General features: G+C 46.9%; 1 protein-coding gene across 3 annotated transcripts in view; it reads right to left on the minus strand.

Annotated features, from left to right (window-relative positions):
* Positions 1-236: 236 nt before the first annotated feature.
* SLF2 (SMC5/6 complex localization factor 2) overlaps positions 237-17,065 on the minus strand; it is a 404,246-nt gene continuing 387,417 nt past the window's right edge. For all 3 annotated transcript variants that reach the window (XM_086922683.1, XM_086922686.1, XM_086922685.1), the window contains one exon: positions 237-3,098. In XM_086922683.1, the coding sequence (XP_086778809.1) occupies positions 2,955-3,098 (144 nt within the window). In that variant the 3' untranslated portion in view covers positions 237-2,954. The remainder of the gene's footprint in view (positions 3,099-17,065) is intronic.

Genomic DNA, 17,065 nt, shown 5'->3' on the forward strand with positions numbered 1-17,065 from the left:
GCAGAAATACTTTACACATTGCCTCTTTAGATAAGCCGGACTACTCTGCACCAAGCTACCAGAGGGTGAGCACAGGTTATCTTTTAGTGTGTATCTAACTAACCCTTACTAGAGTGGTGGTTTCGGCCTAGCCCGGGTGCATACCCCAGCCAACCAGGAATCCCATTTCTAACAGTTATTTTAATGTTAGTTTTGCACGTTTACCATGTACCCAATAAATGTGACAAATACGCAAAGAAAATAGAAAGATTTTAATTTTGGTTCAAAATTATATAAAACATAGAAAAGTGACTTTAAGAAATGATATTAAAAAAGACACAGCAAAGTGAATTTATATTCAAACTTCCATTCAAAAGCAGGAGTTTCAATTTCTTTTTTCAACTTTGATACAAAAAGGTAAATGAACAAAACCAAAATTGTAAAAACAATTTAATTTCTGGTTTAACAAGGTATGAAAATATAGAAATTCCACAATTACTTTTTAATTACAGTAAAAAACAAAATCAGTATATTAAGCCATTTTTTTTACAATGTCAGCAACAATTAAAAACTAGAATATTGAAAGTAGCAGGTTAACCTTCGTCAATCACTCATTAGTCAAATCATCCTTTTATAATTCCCGACCTCAATATAACATATGGAGAAACAAGAGTAGTGAGGAAAAGAATGAAAATTACTAGATGGCACAATTACTTATATTTTAATCACCTGAGTATTTCTTTTCAAAACTGGAATGAAACAATAAAACCAGTAGCAATGCGAACATCCATACACACACTTTTGCAGGCATTTAACAAATTCTTCTGTCAACGCAAAATAATTTTTAAATAGAGGCAGCATGAGATCTCCCTGCCTTGTGGTCTGTATGCCTCCACAGAAAAACACAAATTTTTTCCTCTTTCTGCTGCCAAGTGTATGACTATTTTCCTTTGAAAACGTTTTGGGTAACAAATCAAGCATCCATTGTACAATTGTGACCAATTAGAAAATGGCATTCAACATTAGCAACTAACCGCCCAAAATCATGCAATGCTATACAGAAAAGTTCAACAGAAATATTTTTAAATAATAAAACTAAGGAGAACTGCTGCAGGTTTTCTTCCCATATTTTCCCGCCTGAATAATCCACTATAGATTAGCATCAGTTGCCTGGTTTCATACACACATGCAAAGTGCTATAGATCGTATTGGGGACTTTTCTGCAGAGAAGCAACACCACATATACATATTGGAAATTCCAAATCTAATTTTGCCTGAACAGTATGTAAATGAACTTGTGCATATGCTATGGTTCTCTCAACTTTTAAAGAGAGTAACAGAATGTAAAGAGATAACGTGTGCGTGACAGTACTGTGTTCCACTAACAGTCCAAACCATGAAAGATATTCCATTTATGATGTACATAGTCACACAGTAGTCTCTAAAGACTAACCTGGTACAAAGTCCAGAAGAGGATATAAATTTCAATGCTTTCAATGAATAAGCATGAGGCGTGTGATATAAGCCTCTCTTTGTAAATCTAAAGAACTTGGGAGACAATTAAGTTAGGAAATAATACTCTTCTTTCACCAGGCGCTGACATCTCAGAACATTTCCCAGCGTATTGCCTTCAAGACTGTCACTCTACAGCAAAAAAAAGTTTCCTTCAAAATTGGAGCTTTGCAAATTCAATTAACCTAAGTAAAATCTTAGTCACTGAATAAGGGGAGTAGGGGGGGGGAAATAAGAATAGGTATACGAGTGATCCACTGGCCGTTCGGGAGGAAACTAGTAATACAATGCAGAAACAGGGTATGTATATTATTACACATTTTTATCCACTGTTACCACCGCCTTTTGTCGGTGCTAACGTTTATGGATTTTTGAAAGCCAAGTGCACAGTGAGACATTAATACAACATCAAACGTGAAATTACCACTTGACTCTTACTGTGGTTTTGTCTGAAAAACCTGCAGTAGTCCGGTTACTAGACTTTTTCACACAAAATCACATTTCTCCTGGACTGTAAATGAGCAGTCAGTAGGGAACTGGTCTCTGGGAAAGAAAACACTAACATTTTTACTTTTCCATTCCAAGCACTCACACACAAACGTCACCCCATGCCTTTTATTGGAACGAGAAACAGTCAACCATACTCTACTAACAAAAAAATATATTTGAGAAGTGGGGATTTTTCTTTACCATTAAATCCAAATATTTTGAGCACCATATTTGAGAAGTGTTAATTTTCCGTCCCCATTTAACCCAAACATTTTGAGTATCATATTAAAAAAGTGAAAACTTTTTGCCACCATTGAACCCAACTACTTTGGGAAACCCCTTTCAAAACATTTACTTACAGAAAACTATTATTTTAGAATCGTCTCTTTCGCCTTCCATTCCTACAACAGTTCCAGTACAGTCATTTTTGCCAACAGCAGAATGTTTTGATACTAACAGGCAAAACCAGTGTGTATTGCCGGCTAGTAGTTAAACAACACTACTCTTCTCAAAGTGCTTCATCTTTTCAGAGACACCGTGTTCCTCCAGCCTCATCATTTCAGCAAAAGACCAAGAGTTGCACATAGGCCCAGCTCTACACTCCTTAAAACATTCCAAACGGGTGCTAAATGAAAGCATGCTGAGCAGCATAACATGCATCTATATCAGTGCAACAACCTCCACTCAACTTACACTGTAGGCTGAGGAGGTACAACAAAACCAACACAAGACAACAAAATACACTTATTTAAAATAAACAAAGAGGTGTAACAATGGAAAGAGTTCGAAAAATAAAGTGACAAACATGCCAGACGGCATTAGGATGCACGCATTTTTATGCACAATCATAACTGCATGTGAGCATGAAAATTGGGTGACTTAACATCTTTTAGAGTACAGAGAAATGGTTTTAAGTCTTTTAAATGAAGACCGACATCTTGAGACTCATTCCTGCTATGCTGATCTGTCCTCCTCTATATAGATTTGGTATCCTGGGCCATTTCTTCAATGTCCTCCGTTAAAGGAAAAGTTTCAGCTGCCTTTGTAGCCTGATCCACCCCTTTACTGGTTGGGGACTGGCTTTCAAAGCACGGCTCCCAGTAATCGTGCAGCTTTCCCTGGAAAAAAAAAAATCCATCTTTACAGCACAGCAAAAATTTGAGTGACAATGATTATACTCATACAGCCTGAAGAAAAAATGAATGATGGGCCTCATGGACAAGCAGTCGCTCTTTGGTACCCCGCATTTCTTGGGGTGCCTGGATCAGTTCAAGATCTCCTTATATATGAGCCCATTGTCATCGAAATGTCAGCTGGCAGGAACAGACTGGCCAGCATGAAACAAGCCTGAAAGTGATGACAAAGTGAGCTAAGCACCGTCTTTATTCAAATCGCTTGTGAAGGAGCACATGTTTCTTCCCTGCCAACCATCATGAGTAGGTCTTCCTGGAACTCTGCCATAGTGAATGATTACGCAAAGCTTTTATAAGAGTGTAAGTATACTGCACAGCTAAAGAATATTTTCTTTTATCTTGCAGTTTTGAAACTATACATCTGTATTTTAGAGAAATTAATTTAAGAAATATTAGGGAAGGGGAAAGAGACCTATTATTTTGGCAGCCCATACTGGCAGGATAGAACTTGATTCTTAAATTCGGATTTTTTCACGGTGGCTTCATCCCCCAGGAAGATGGCGAGTTGTTTATGAATTCAAAGAAAATATTGATGATTGAGAACTAGGAATGTAGGTAACGGTCACTTCTCCTTCATTAGAGATTCTTTGACATTCTGCAACAATGGATAGAATATCAATTATATTCCCAATAACGGGAGGTAGTAAAACCAATCATGATAGAAAACTCGGAGATAAAACTATGTCACAACCCATAATGCTGAAGCTAACAGATCGACTTAAAAGAACACCCATTTTTAATACCTAGCAGGAGGAAAAATGTAGATTAAAGTTCTTTTTAGGCACAGAGTCTATGTGAATGGGACCTACTGAACACTCCCCAAGCCCCAAAAAATATTTTCCCACTGAGCTATTCCCCAAAGGGAGCTTGCGGTCTTGTATATGCCTAATGAAAGAATGTTGGGGGAAAAACAATCGTAGCTGTATCATGGTGAAGGATCACAAAGGCTCAGACGGGACATCTGGCTCAGCTCGAGGAGCTCTTGCATTCTCTAACCCAAACGAGCCAAGCTTTGAACTCCTGCTGCGTCCTGGTGCAGGTGTGTGTCTGAATGTTTTTGTATGTCGCAGTGAGTGTGAGACTGCAGGTGTGCGGGAGAGAAACTGAGCTTTTGCTTAAAATGCTTAAGGCCACACAGTCTGGCAGCGGGGGCTTCTGCAAACTATGTGCAAGCAATGGATTCGGCTAGGGCCTTGAGTCGTATAAATTCTCTTGAAACTGGGGTGTAGGCAAGGTGAAGGTCCTGCTTATTATGTATGCCAAAATAATTGCCTCGGGTTAGATGCCCAACGCTTCTCTGCACCAACAACGCTTTTCTGCAGGTTGGTTGTAAGAACAAACATGGACACAGACCCGTACAGAGGGCAAAAATGAACATGCTGGGCACGCAGCAAGCTGGGAGATGTCTGATTGCCCCAGAACCCTATTTCCTATATGGCCAGAATCTGAAAGAACCAAAATGAGAGGCAGGGCCCAGCCATGAGGATCACCTGGATCACATTCCTCACTTACGCACCTACCCTGGTTAACCAGAGGAAACGTGACCCGCTTGAACCAATACTGACCTCGAAGGTGATGGAGCGAGATTTAAGAATATTTTGCTCGACCAATTCCTGATTATTGGTCATTGGGTGTGATACTAATACATACTTAAGAAATATGACTAACAGAGTGTCTCATGAAATATGTGAAAGTTTGAAACTGCATCGTAAAAGCATGCAGAATTGTCTCAAACTGGTTTGAGGTTAAGTCATTCATTACAGAGCGACGCCTACTAATGTGCTATGACAATAATATGCAAAAGTAAGAATGTAGTTTGTAGTATTTAGCAAAATATGGTTTTGAAAATGTTTAAGTAAAATAGTTTCTGCTTATATTTTCTCCCATTTGTAAATCCAAGAGAAAGTGCTTGCTCGTTTATTAATGAATTATTTAAAATCAAATAAAGCTTATACATATAATGAAATGGTGTTCTTGTATTAATTTTATGCATCTTTATTTCTCTAAAATGAATTCAATATTAGTGTGTTATTCATTAGAAATTGATGATTTAGTGGTTTTCCACTGCAGGCCTCAAAAATGTATTTTGTCCTTCATTATTTCCTTCAAATAGACAAGAAAATGCTGACTTGATTGTACATTAGCTACCACTAATATTGCTGAAGTTTCTTTCCTACAGTTTGAATAAGGGACATTTTCTCTGTAACAAAAAATCTGTATCAACTTTGTTGCAAGCTCAGTGGAGAGCGTGTGGAGTGGACATGTTAAGTTATAAGTGTATTTTTCTATTTCTGAGTGGGAGTGATATTGTACATTCCTAACAAACATTGAACACTACACAAAGGTGTGTGAGTTCCGGACGACTTGGATTACAGAACGATAATACCACGATCGCACCATGAATTTTGACCAATAGAAACCATGCAAACAGTACAAAAGTTACTTTGTCTGAGAAACTGAACATTTTGTGGTATAATTGCCCTGTGGGAAAAGGACATGCACAGCTAGTTTCCTTGCAAATCCTGGGCCTGTCATGCTGTCAGTCTGAACTTCAATTTCCATGAACTGAACTCTCCTGATTTTCCCTGCACTTTACGGGCTGGTGAAGTTAAGCAGACCAAAACCTTTCGGCTGAAGGGTTATTGACTTAGGCTTTTGTACGCTGTGTTCTAGCGTCATGCTGGGTCCATTCTCAAATCTGGTCCTGATAAAACTACAACGGATTCTTTGGTTCATACGATTATAAAATTGCATATTGTAAATGCAATTCGTCTCATCTTTCCACAGGTATTGATTTGTGATGTTTTTGCTCTGAACTGTCATGATTTGTGAAGTACGAGTTACTTACCTTCGGTAATGATGTATCTGGTAGAGATGATTTTAGCCGCAGATTCCTTAACATAGAATTATCCCCAGGCGTGAGACTGGATCCGGAAACTATTATTTTTGCCCAGCATCCCTGCGCGCCGTGGGGACGGCATCACGCGACTCTGCCCAGGCGTCGTCCGCGTACGTGACGTCAGCGAGGTCACAAAAGTCCCACCCAGCTCGCCTACGTCAGTTTTCTTCGGAGAACTTTTCCGCGTCACAACGCAGATCCATTAGATCCATTAGACAAACTATGGGATTATGGGAACCTGTGTGCGAAAGAGCAGAAAAAGGAATGGTGACAAACAACACCATAAGGAGCAGTGCCAACACTGCAGCACCCAAAGGCAGGGAAAAGAATAAATAACAGAGAACATCCCTGAGCAGCCACCCTGCCAGCATGTAGACAGTTCATCCCTTGAGACAAGGAACATATGCAAAATGTCATGACAACATGTAGCAGGACAATAACCCCAACCAAGAACAACGAAGGGGAACTAGGTCCAAGACAAACAGGGAACAACAAACCTCCAAGGCAACCCCAGCACAGAGGGAGACAACCCCCCAAGGGAATGAAGGGCAAAGGCACGGCCAGATGACCACAACCCAGAGGTTAGCAGAGGGGCCACGACCCTTAGTCACAAAGAGGGAGGGAAGGGAAGGGACGAGAGTAAAGACAAGCCTCAACCCTGGAGCGAGCAGAGGGGCACAAGAGTACCTATAGACCCATCCTCCAAAGTGCCAAAGAGGAGAAAAGGAACAAGAAATAAGACAAATCAACTTGTCAAGGAACAAAAGAATGCACTCACAGAAGACATAGCCATCCACCGGGAGGCGAGTGCTGAAGACCAAGCCAAAGGGCCTCGCAGAACGGGGAGGAAGGGCGGGCCGTGAAGGAATCTGCAGCTAGAATCTTCTCTACCAGATACATTGTTACTAAAGGTAAGTAACTCATACATCTGATAGAGTCTACTAGCCGCAGATTCCTTAACGTAGAATAGATACCCTAGCCATAACCACGGGGAAGGAGGGCCTGCGAAGAGCCCCACCGGCCTGGACATAACAGAGTGCCCCACAGGGAACCAGTCCAACGGGCAAGGCGAGGAGTCGCGTCCCCGCAGACAAGGGGAACCCCCATAGCAGAACGCCACCGATCCCACAGGGGGCGGGGAAGAAGAAAAGGAGAAAGAAGAAGCCCATTCACACTGAACGGAGGAAACAAGGCAAGGCGAGGCCGAAGCACCCCACGTCCTTACAGGGCTAATGAACCGCCATCCAAGGCCAAGGCAAGGAAGAAGAAGATGAACCAAGAGGCTCCAAGGAGACAGGGAGAGGCAAGGAAGAGCAGCCAGGGGCACCCAGGAAGACCAGAAGGTTGCAGAAGTTGTTGGGGCACCGGGTCCCCCGTGGCGGGGCACCCCCAAGTCCCCATCAGAAAAGAATGGAGCGAACCTTCAAAGGGGAGCAGCAGCTCCCTCCCATCAGAGCCCTGGTGAAGAACCTCCAAAAGATGATCCGCGGGAAAATGGGCAGCCGGATCTCCCATGCGCAAAATTCCCACAGCCGTGGAAACAGTGCGAGCGAAGGCCGCACCCGCCTCCGTAGGGCCCTGCGGCGGAAAAAGCTGCTCCTCCCTGGGTGACGGCTGCAAACTTAGACGGCCATCCCCTTAACCAAACTGAGCGGGAAAGGGCCAAGCCCGGAAAGGAGAAAGAGGTGCCGAAGAGTGGGGGACCTGTGGTTCCTCCGGCGAAAACCGCAGCGATGGCAAGGAGCCGTCTTTTGATGACATCGGGGAGAAAGCCACGACGCGGCGACCTTTCTCCGGCGAGGATGACACCAGTAGGCGCCCAACCTCTGGGGAAGAGGAGGCATCAGAGGATGAATCCACGACCTGACGCCTGTCCGGTGCTGTAGAGTCCGCAACCTGGAGCAGGGCGTCATCGTCGACCAACACCACAGGAGATGCCGGACAGGCCAACACGCCGTCACACGGCGCAGGGGATCGGGGCCGGGCTGGAGCCAAGGTGGTCAAGGCACGGCGCCGGAACGGCGCTGACTTTACCTCCGACGAGGCAGCCGCCTGCGTGGAGGAACGAGAAGCACCAGGAGAGCGTCAGGGAGTCCCCCGCCAGCCTCGACCCATGAGAGACGAGATGAGTCCGCCGACCCCCATGGTGGCGCCAAGGCCGACTCGACCTCCAGCGAGGCAGCCGCCTGCGTGGAGGGACCCGGGGACCAACAAGGAGTCCCCCGCCCCACGAGGGGACGAGAGGGGCCCGCCGACCTAAGTGGCGCCGCAGAGGCCGACTCTACCTCAGACGAGGCAGCTGCCTGCGTGAAGGGACAAGGAGGGACGAGGAGTCTCCCTCCAGCCTCGACCCCCAACGGGACGAGAGGGGTCTGCCGACCCCTGTGGCGACGCTAGAGCCATCAGCTGTCGGCGCGGTAGAGGCGTCACCTCGCCCTCAGACAGAATGGCCACATGTCTGAAGGGCCAAAGGGGGCTCGGGATGCGACCCGAGCACCGGCGACCACCCGTGACACCACAGGGACTCCCGCAGGAGTTTGCGGCGAAGCAGAGGCGCCGTGGTCCGAAGGAGGGACCCCCGGATGGCTGCACCCCTACGGCACCACATCCTCCGAGCCTTGAGCAGAACCAGTTGGCGCCGGGACCCAGGAGGTGTAGTATGTGGGATTTTTCAGGAAAAGATATTGGTCTGGTGAAAGGAGTAGCTCTAATTCTGATTACTGTAAAACCAAATGCAGAATTCCCGAGAACACCAGCTTAAAAAATGAGTCCTGAGACAATTGCAGGAGTAAATCCTGTGATTGAAATGTTGATTGAACAAGGTACTCTAATAGAGATTTTACGGAGATCATGCAATTCGCCCATCATGGGAATTCGCAAACCTAATGGGAAATATAGAATAGTTCAGGACCTTCGAAGAATCAATCAGATTGTGATACCTTGTTGTCCAATAGTGCTAAACCCAGCTGTGATTCTGTACCAAATTCCATGTGACGCAGAATGTTTTTCAGTGATTGACTAGTGTCAAGCATTTTTCTTGAAATTCTTGCATACGGCTAGCCATTATTTATTTGCTTCTGGTTTGGACATCGTGTCTGGCATGGTGCCAAGTTCCACAGGGTATACTGAAAGCCCCTTAATCTGCAATCAGATGTTGAAGAAAATCGATGTCATTGGTAAGGCCTAATAACTCAGCGTTAGTGCAGTATATTGACGATTTGTTGGTTGCATCAGGAACAAAAGAGGCGTGCATTTCTGATATGATTGTCTTACTGAACCACTTGACAGTAGGTGGGCATAAAGTGTCACCAGCGCAGTTACAATTTAGTCAAAAACCGGTCTTTTGTTTGGGACAAAATTGAGAAAGGAGTCAGAAAAGTGTCACTAGATCGGATCAATGCAATTTTTCAAATGAATCCACAGAGTACACAAAATTAGGTTTGAAAGTTCTTGGGAATGGCTGGATATTGCAGGCAGTGGATCCCACATTTTTCACTGTTAGCCAAGCCATTGCAAAGGTTGACACACAAAGATGTGTCAGATCCTGTTTATATAGATGAAGAATGCATGAGTTCATTTCTTGAACTAAGAGATAATTTGTGTCGAGCACTAGCATTGGGAATGCCCGAATTCAACAAGAATTTTGCACTGTTTTGCAGTGAACGTAATGGTTGTGCACTTTCAGTTCTAATGCGAATGCACGGAACAGCAAGCTGCCTAGTGGCATATTATTCAGCCAAATTGGATCCTGTAGCGGCTGCCTTACCTGGCTGTTCGAAAGCAGTTGCTGCTACATGGGTGAGCTTGGAACAAAGTGAAACAATTGTGATAGGACATCCATTGAAAGTGTATATGCCTCTTTTGGTTGAAATTTTAACACAAATTTGCATACAGCATCTTACAAGCAGTCGCTCAACAAAATATGAATAGATGATTTTGGGTGCAGAAATGAGTCTGACAAGATGCACAACTCTGAATCCAGCTACTTTGATGCCACTTCCTAGTTGTGAAGTGGTGGTGGATAAAGCAGAACATGATTGTCTCGATGTGACTGAATTAGGTACAAAACCGAGACCTGATGTACAGGATACTCCATTAACTGAATCCGATCATGTGTTTGTGGTTGGATCATGCTTGAGAGTTAATCAAGGTACCTTGCAGACTGCATATGCAATTTGTACGGTGATGGGTGTTGTTGAAGCATCATGGTTGAAAGGAGTGAGTTCAGCACAAGTGGCAGAATTGATTGTACTCACTACGGCGTGTTGCATTACAGAACAGATGAGGGTTACCATATTTACAGACAGTCAATATGGTTTTGGGGTGGTAAATGATTTTGGGCAATTGTGGTCTCAATGTGGGTTTAGGACCTCTTCAGGTTCACCAATACGAAATAGAGTGTGTGTAAAAAACCTATTGATGGCACTACAGCTTCCAGATCAAACTGCATTGGTAAAATGTTAAACTCCTAAATCTGGTCATGATCACGTCACACTTGGCAACAGATGTGCTGACGAATATGCACGCTATTCTGCTCCAAATTCACATGAAATAAATGGCGAATCATTGAAAGAACAATCTGATGAATCTGAATGCAGACTAATGTTTTCAATTGTTGAAACATGGGAATAAATGATAGAATTACAAGATTCAGTTAGTGAGGCAGAAAAAGAAGGGTGTATCAATGCAGGATGTACATGCAGACCAGAAGAGGAAGTGTGGATTTACACAGATGGGAGACCTGTATTGCCAGATAGATTGCTGTCACCAATGGCAAGAGTCTGTCATGGTCCAACTCATGTAGTAGAGAGGCTATGATGAGACTTTTTAAAGAGACGTGGTAGAATGCAAAGTTCAGATCCGTTGCAGAGAGTCTGTGCCAAAGATGTGTAACCTGCCAGCAACAAAATGCCGGGAGAAACAGTTGTTAATCTGGGTCAAACTGGAAGAGCAGGTGGTCCATTTACTCGCGTGCAAATGGACTTCATAGAAATGCCTCCTTGTAATGTATTAAAATATGTCCTTGTGATTATGTTTGTTCTCACGTTGGGTTGAGGCATACCCTACATGAAAAAATAACAGCTTAACTGCTACTTTGAGAGTTAATACCGAGATTTGCATTTCCAGTCTCATTGGAATCAGATAGAGGAATGCACTTTAATAGTGAAGTAATGCGGATGCTTTGTGCCGCTTTACAAATTGAGCACAAATTGCATTGTGCTCATCGACCAGGGGCATCAGGCGTGGTCGAACAAGTAAATGGCAAAATAAAATTACGATTAGCAAAGGTTTGTGCGTCCACATCATCGAAATGGCCTCATGCATTACTACTGGTGTTGATGAGTTTGGGAAGTATCCCAGACAGAACAGGACTGTCCCCACATACAATTATTATGGGGATGGCTATATGACAGCAAAACACACAAGATGATGGACGGAATGTTGCACATTGGCAAAACATTCACCCCCAGTCACAGATCTGGGTTTAAGCCACCGTTATTTTGCACACCACGCCATCCCAGTTCAGACATGGCCATATGCAAATCAGCCTTGACCCTGTGCCTCATGGGAACAGTCCAGCCTGAACTGCCACGCCATGTCTTCCCTGGACCAGAATCAAGCATCCTAGGATCAGTTTCTGGCTATCAGTCGTCATTAGCCAGGACAGCTTGACTCCAGTGGCGTAGTGATCACGGGACCCACGTCTGGGCATACCCTTCCCACATAGGGCGAAAAGCAACACACACAAGATGATGGACGGAATGTTGCACATGGCTATGAGACAGCCTACAGTCCCAGCAAATCAGCTTGTGAACATATCTGATAATTTAGTGCTCGATTACTGTAAAGGATTGGCTGAAGTAGTGCATTCCGTGTCTCACAAGGTTGGTGAAGTCACCACTACTGTTTAACAGTAGCTAACATATAATTGTGCCCAGGTGACTGGGTGCTTGTAAAAACGTGTGAGAAAATTCTGTTTGAACCCTCATTGGCATGGGCCCTACCAAGTGATTCTTGTGACAACAACTGCAGTTAACTGTGGACTGCCTGCTTGGTATCGTACCCCTGCATCAGCGCCCAGAGTAGCATTGCATTGCTTTGCTTTTATTTTATTTATTATAAGTGTTTTTAATTTCCTCCGTCTGTTTCCGCACCCCTGCATCTGCGCTTCGATTAGCATTCTGTGGGATTAATGCTAGTGACCTCCTGACTGTGCCCGATCTCGGCTGCATTATTGTTGTGCCATTTGTTGTGCCTCTCAGCCCGTCCCTGCCGCTGCTCCCCCGCGGCCCCACCCCCGTCCCCTACCGCATCTCCAATTCAATCCCTTCCCCACTCGCCACCCCGCTCCCGCCTCCCAGCTGCTCCTCCCTCGCTCCGCCCCCCCTCCACTTTCCACTAATGACTGATGCACTTAAGCCCGTCTACGCCCGTCCGCGCCTGGACCGCGCCCAGCGCCAGACCCCCTGGTCCCCGCAAAATCCAATCCACCATCAAAAACGTACAACACCGCAACACTCTCTGCACTCAACACCGGCCGTCTCCCCGCCTGCCACCAAGCCGCCCCTGGACGCACCCACGGACCCTTCACCTGCCAGTCCTGCAAGTTCGACTGTATCAGGACCCACACTACATCCACAAACGCCAAACAAAGCTCCGACAATAACCATCTGAAGTGCATCCTGCTCAACACCCGCTCGGTCCACAAACACACCATTGAACTATGGAACCTACTAGACACCACAACGCCGGACGTCGCCTTTCTTACAGAAACCTGGATGAACGCCTCATCAGCGCCCGACATCGCCATAGCCATACCGGACGGTTACAAGATCATCCAAAAGGACCGCAGCAACCAAACAGGAGAAGGCATCGCTATCGTCCACAAGAACACCATCCGCATCACGACCAGTTCCGACGACACCCCCACAGCCGCCGAACACCTTCACTTCCAGATACACACCGACCCTAAGACCACACTTAGAGGCACCCTCATCTACAGACCACCAGGACCCCGCACACAATTCAGTGAAGACATCACTGACTTCATCAGCCCACACGCCCTCCCCTCCGAGGACTACATTCTCCTAGGGGACCTCAACTTCCACCTGGAGAACAACAATGACAACACCACCACCCTTCTGAACAACCTCGGACTCAAACAACTGGTAAACACCCCCACCCACTACACCGGACACACGCTCGACCCAATCTTCTCCTCTAGCAAGCACGTCTCCTTCAATCACGCCACAGGACTCCATTGGACGGACCACAGCTGCGTCCACTTCAACTTTAGAAAGACCACGACCCACCACCACCACCCACAACAAGTCCCCCGCAGAAACTGGAACAAAATTACCACCGACCAGCTCACCACATCGCTTAACCAAAACCCTCCCGCCAAATCATCAGACCCAAATCAAGCAGCCATCAATCTGACACAATGGATCTCCCACAGCGCTGACGAATTAGCACCCTTGAAAAACCATCACTACAAGCCAGGAAGAAATAAAACCTCCTGGTTCAATGACGACCTTAAGAACTCCAAAAAGAACTGCTGCACCCTCGAGAAAGTCTGGCGAAGAAACCCAACCACAGGCAACATGACCGCCCTCAAGGACGCCACCCGCAAACACCACCAGCTGATCCGATCCACCAAGAAATCAGCATTCAAGGATCGACTCGACAAAGCCCACAACAGCAAGGAACTCTTCAGCATCGTCAAAGAGCTCACCAATCCCAGCGCCGGCACCAACGACATCACTCCCTCTCAAGACCTCTGCGACTCTAGCCTCGTTCTTCCACAGCAAAATTGCTGACATACATAACAGCTTCGGCGACCAGTCCACCCCCCTTACCACCGAACCGAAGCCCCCCACCAACAACCTTTGCGCCTGGAACCCGATCAGCACTGAAGACACCATCCGCTTGATGAACTCCATTCACTCCGGATCACCAACCGACCCATGCCACCACCACGTCTTCAACAAGGCCGACTCCATCATCGCACCCCATCTCCGGGATATCATCAACTGCTCCCTCAACACCGCCACCTTCCCGGAAAGCTGGAAACATGCCGAACTCAGTGCCCTCCTGAAGAAACCTACAGCAGACCCCACTGAACTTAAGAACTACCGCCCCATCTCGCTCCTCCCTTTCCCTGCCAAAGTCATAGAGAAGGCCGTCAACAGTCAGCTCGCCGCCTTCCTCGAGTCTAACGGCTCCCTCGACCCTTCACAGTCCGGCTTCCGAGCCAAACACAGCACCGAGACCGCCCTCATCTCAGCCACAGACGACATTTGAACACTACTCGTCAACGGGGAAACAGCTGCCCTCATTCTCCTGGACCTCTCCGCAGCGTTCGACACGGTCTGTCATATCACCCTTGAACAACGCCTCAGCAACGTCGGGATACAAAGAAAAGCATTGGATTGGATCATCTCGTTCCTCGCCGGAAGAACCCAGAGAGTCCGCCTCCCTCCTTTCAGATCAGAGACCACCAAGTCATCTGTGGAGTACCACAAGGATAATCACTCAGTCCCACACTCTTCAACGTCTACATGAGCCCCCTCGCATCCATTGCGCGCCAGCACAACCTCAAAATCATCTCCTACGCTGACGACACACAGCTGATCCTCTCCCTCACCAAAGACCCAAACAGCGCCAAAACCAACCTACACAAAGGGATGAAAGATGTAGCCAAGTGGATGAAGAACAGCCGCTTAAAACTAAATTCAGACAAGACGGAAGTCCTCATCCTAGGATCATCCCCCTCTGCTTGGGACGACTCATGGTGGCCACCGGCCCTGAGCAGCGCACCCAAACCAGCGGACCACACACGCAATCTAGGCTTCATCCTGGACTCCTCCCTCTCGATGACCAGACAAGTCAACACCATCTCATCATCATGCTTTAACATCTTACGTATGCTCAAAAAGATCTTCCGATGGATCCCCACCGATACAAGAAAGACTGTCCCCCAAGCACTTGTCACAAGCCGACTGGACTACGGAAACACTCTACGCCGGAACCACAGCCAAATTACAGAAAAAACTCCAGCGCATTCAGAACGCCTCCGCCCGACTCATCCTAGACATCCCCCGCCACAATCACATATCCGGTCACCTAAGAGACCTTCACTGGCTACCCGTCAACAAGAGAATAACGTTCCGTCTCCTCACCCACGCACACAAAGCCCTCTGCGACCGAGGACCCATATACCTCAACAAGCGCCTGACCTTTTACACCCCCACCCGCCAACTACGATCGTTTAATCAAGCCCTTGCCGTGATTCCACGCATCAGAAGATCCACCATGGGAAGAAGATCATTCTCCTACTTAGCGGCCAAAACCTGGAATTCTCTCCCCACCCACCTCCGCCTTACACAGAACCACCTCTCATTCAGAAAACAACTCAAAACTTGGCTATTTGACAAGTAACGAGTGAGGGCGATAGATAGATAGAGTGAGGGCGATAGATAGATAGAGTGAGGGCGATAGAGTGAGGGCGATAGAGAGGGCGATAGAGAGGGCGATAGAGAGGGCGATAGAGTGAGGGCGATAGAGTGAGGGCGATAGAGTGAGGGCGATAGAGTGAGGGCGATAGAGTGAGGGCGATAGAGTGAGGGCGATAGAGTGAGGGCGATAGAGTGAGGGCGATAGAGTGAGGGCGATAGAGTGAGGGCGATAGAGTGAGGGCGATAGAGTGAGGGCGATAGAGTGAGGGCGATAGAGTGAGGGCGATAGAGTGAGGGCGATAGAGTGAGGGCGATAGAGTGAGGGCGATAGAGTGAGGGCGATAGAGTGAGGGCGATAGAGTGAGGGCGATAGAGTGAGGGCGATAGAGTGAGGGCGATAGAGTGAGGGCGATAGAGTGAGGGCGATAGAGTGAGGGCGATAGAGTGAGGGCGATAGAGTGAGGGCGATAGAGTGAGGGCGATAGAGTGAGGGCGATAGAGTGAGGGCGATAGAGTGAGGGCGATAGAGTGAGGGCGATAGAGTGAGGGCGATAGAGTGAGGGCGATAGAGTGAGGGCGATAGAGTGAGGGCGATAGAGTGAGGGCGATAGAGTGAGGGCGATAGAGTGAGGGCGATAGAGTGAGGGCGATAGAGTGAGGGCGATAGAGTGAGGGCGATAGAGTGAGGGCGATAGAGTGAGGGCGATAGAGTGAGGGCGATAGAGTGAGGGCGATAGAGTGAGGGCGATAGAGTGAGGGCGATAGAGTGAGGGCGATAGAGTGAGGGCGATAGAGTGAGGGCGATAGAGTGAGGGCGATAGAGTGAGGGCGATAGAGTGAGGGCGATAGAGTGAGGGCGATAGAGTGAGGGCGATAGAGTGAGGGCGATAGAGTGAGGGCGATAGAGTGAGGGCGATAGAGTGAGTGAGGGCGATAGAGTGAGTGAGGGCGATAGAGTGAGTGAGGGCGATAGAGTGAGTGAGGGCGATAGAGTGAGTGAGGGCGATAGAGTGAGTGAGGGCGATAGATAGAGTTAGGGCGATAGATAGAGTTAGGGCGATATATACAGAGTGAGGGCGATAGATAGAGCGAGGGCGATAGATAGAGCGAGGGCGATAGATAGATATAGATAGATAGATAGATAGAGTTAGGGCGATAGTTAGATAGAGTGAGGGCGTGCACTGACAACTGGTGGTGTGTGTCTGGTGAAAGCGTGTATTGACGGTTCGTGGTGTTTGCCTGGTGAAAGCGTGCACTGACGTTTGGTGGTGTGTTTGTGGCTGGTGAAAGCGGGCACTGACGTCTGGTGGTGTGTGTATGAATGGTGAAATTGTGCACTGACGGCTGGTGGTGTGTATGCCTGGTGAAAGCGTGCAGTGACGGCTGGTGGTGTGTGCGTGCCTGGATAAAGTGTGCACTGATGGCTGGTGGGGTTTGTGTGTGGTGAAAGTGTGTGCTGATGAGTGATGGTGTCTGTGCGTGGTGAAAGTGTGCACTGATGGTTTGGTTTTCAGTGTAGTTGTGAGTGGGTTTGT

Source organism: Lissotriton vulgaris, chromosome 5 (assembly GCF_964263255.1).
Source record: "Lissotriton vulgaris chromosome 5, aLisVul1.2, whole genome shotgun sequence".
NCBI classification, from domain to species: Eukaryota; Metazoa; Chordata; class Amphibia; order Caudata; family Salamandridae; genus Lissotriton; species Lissotriton vulgaris.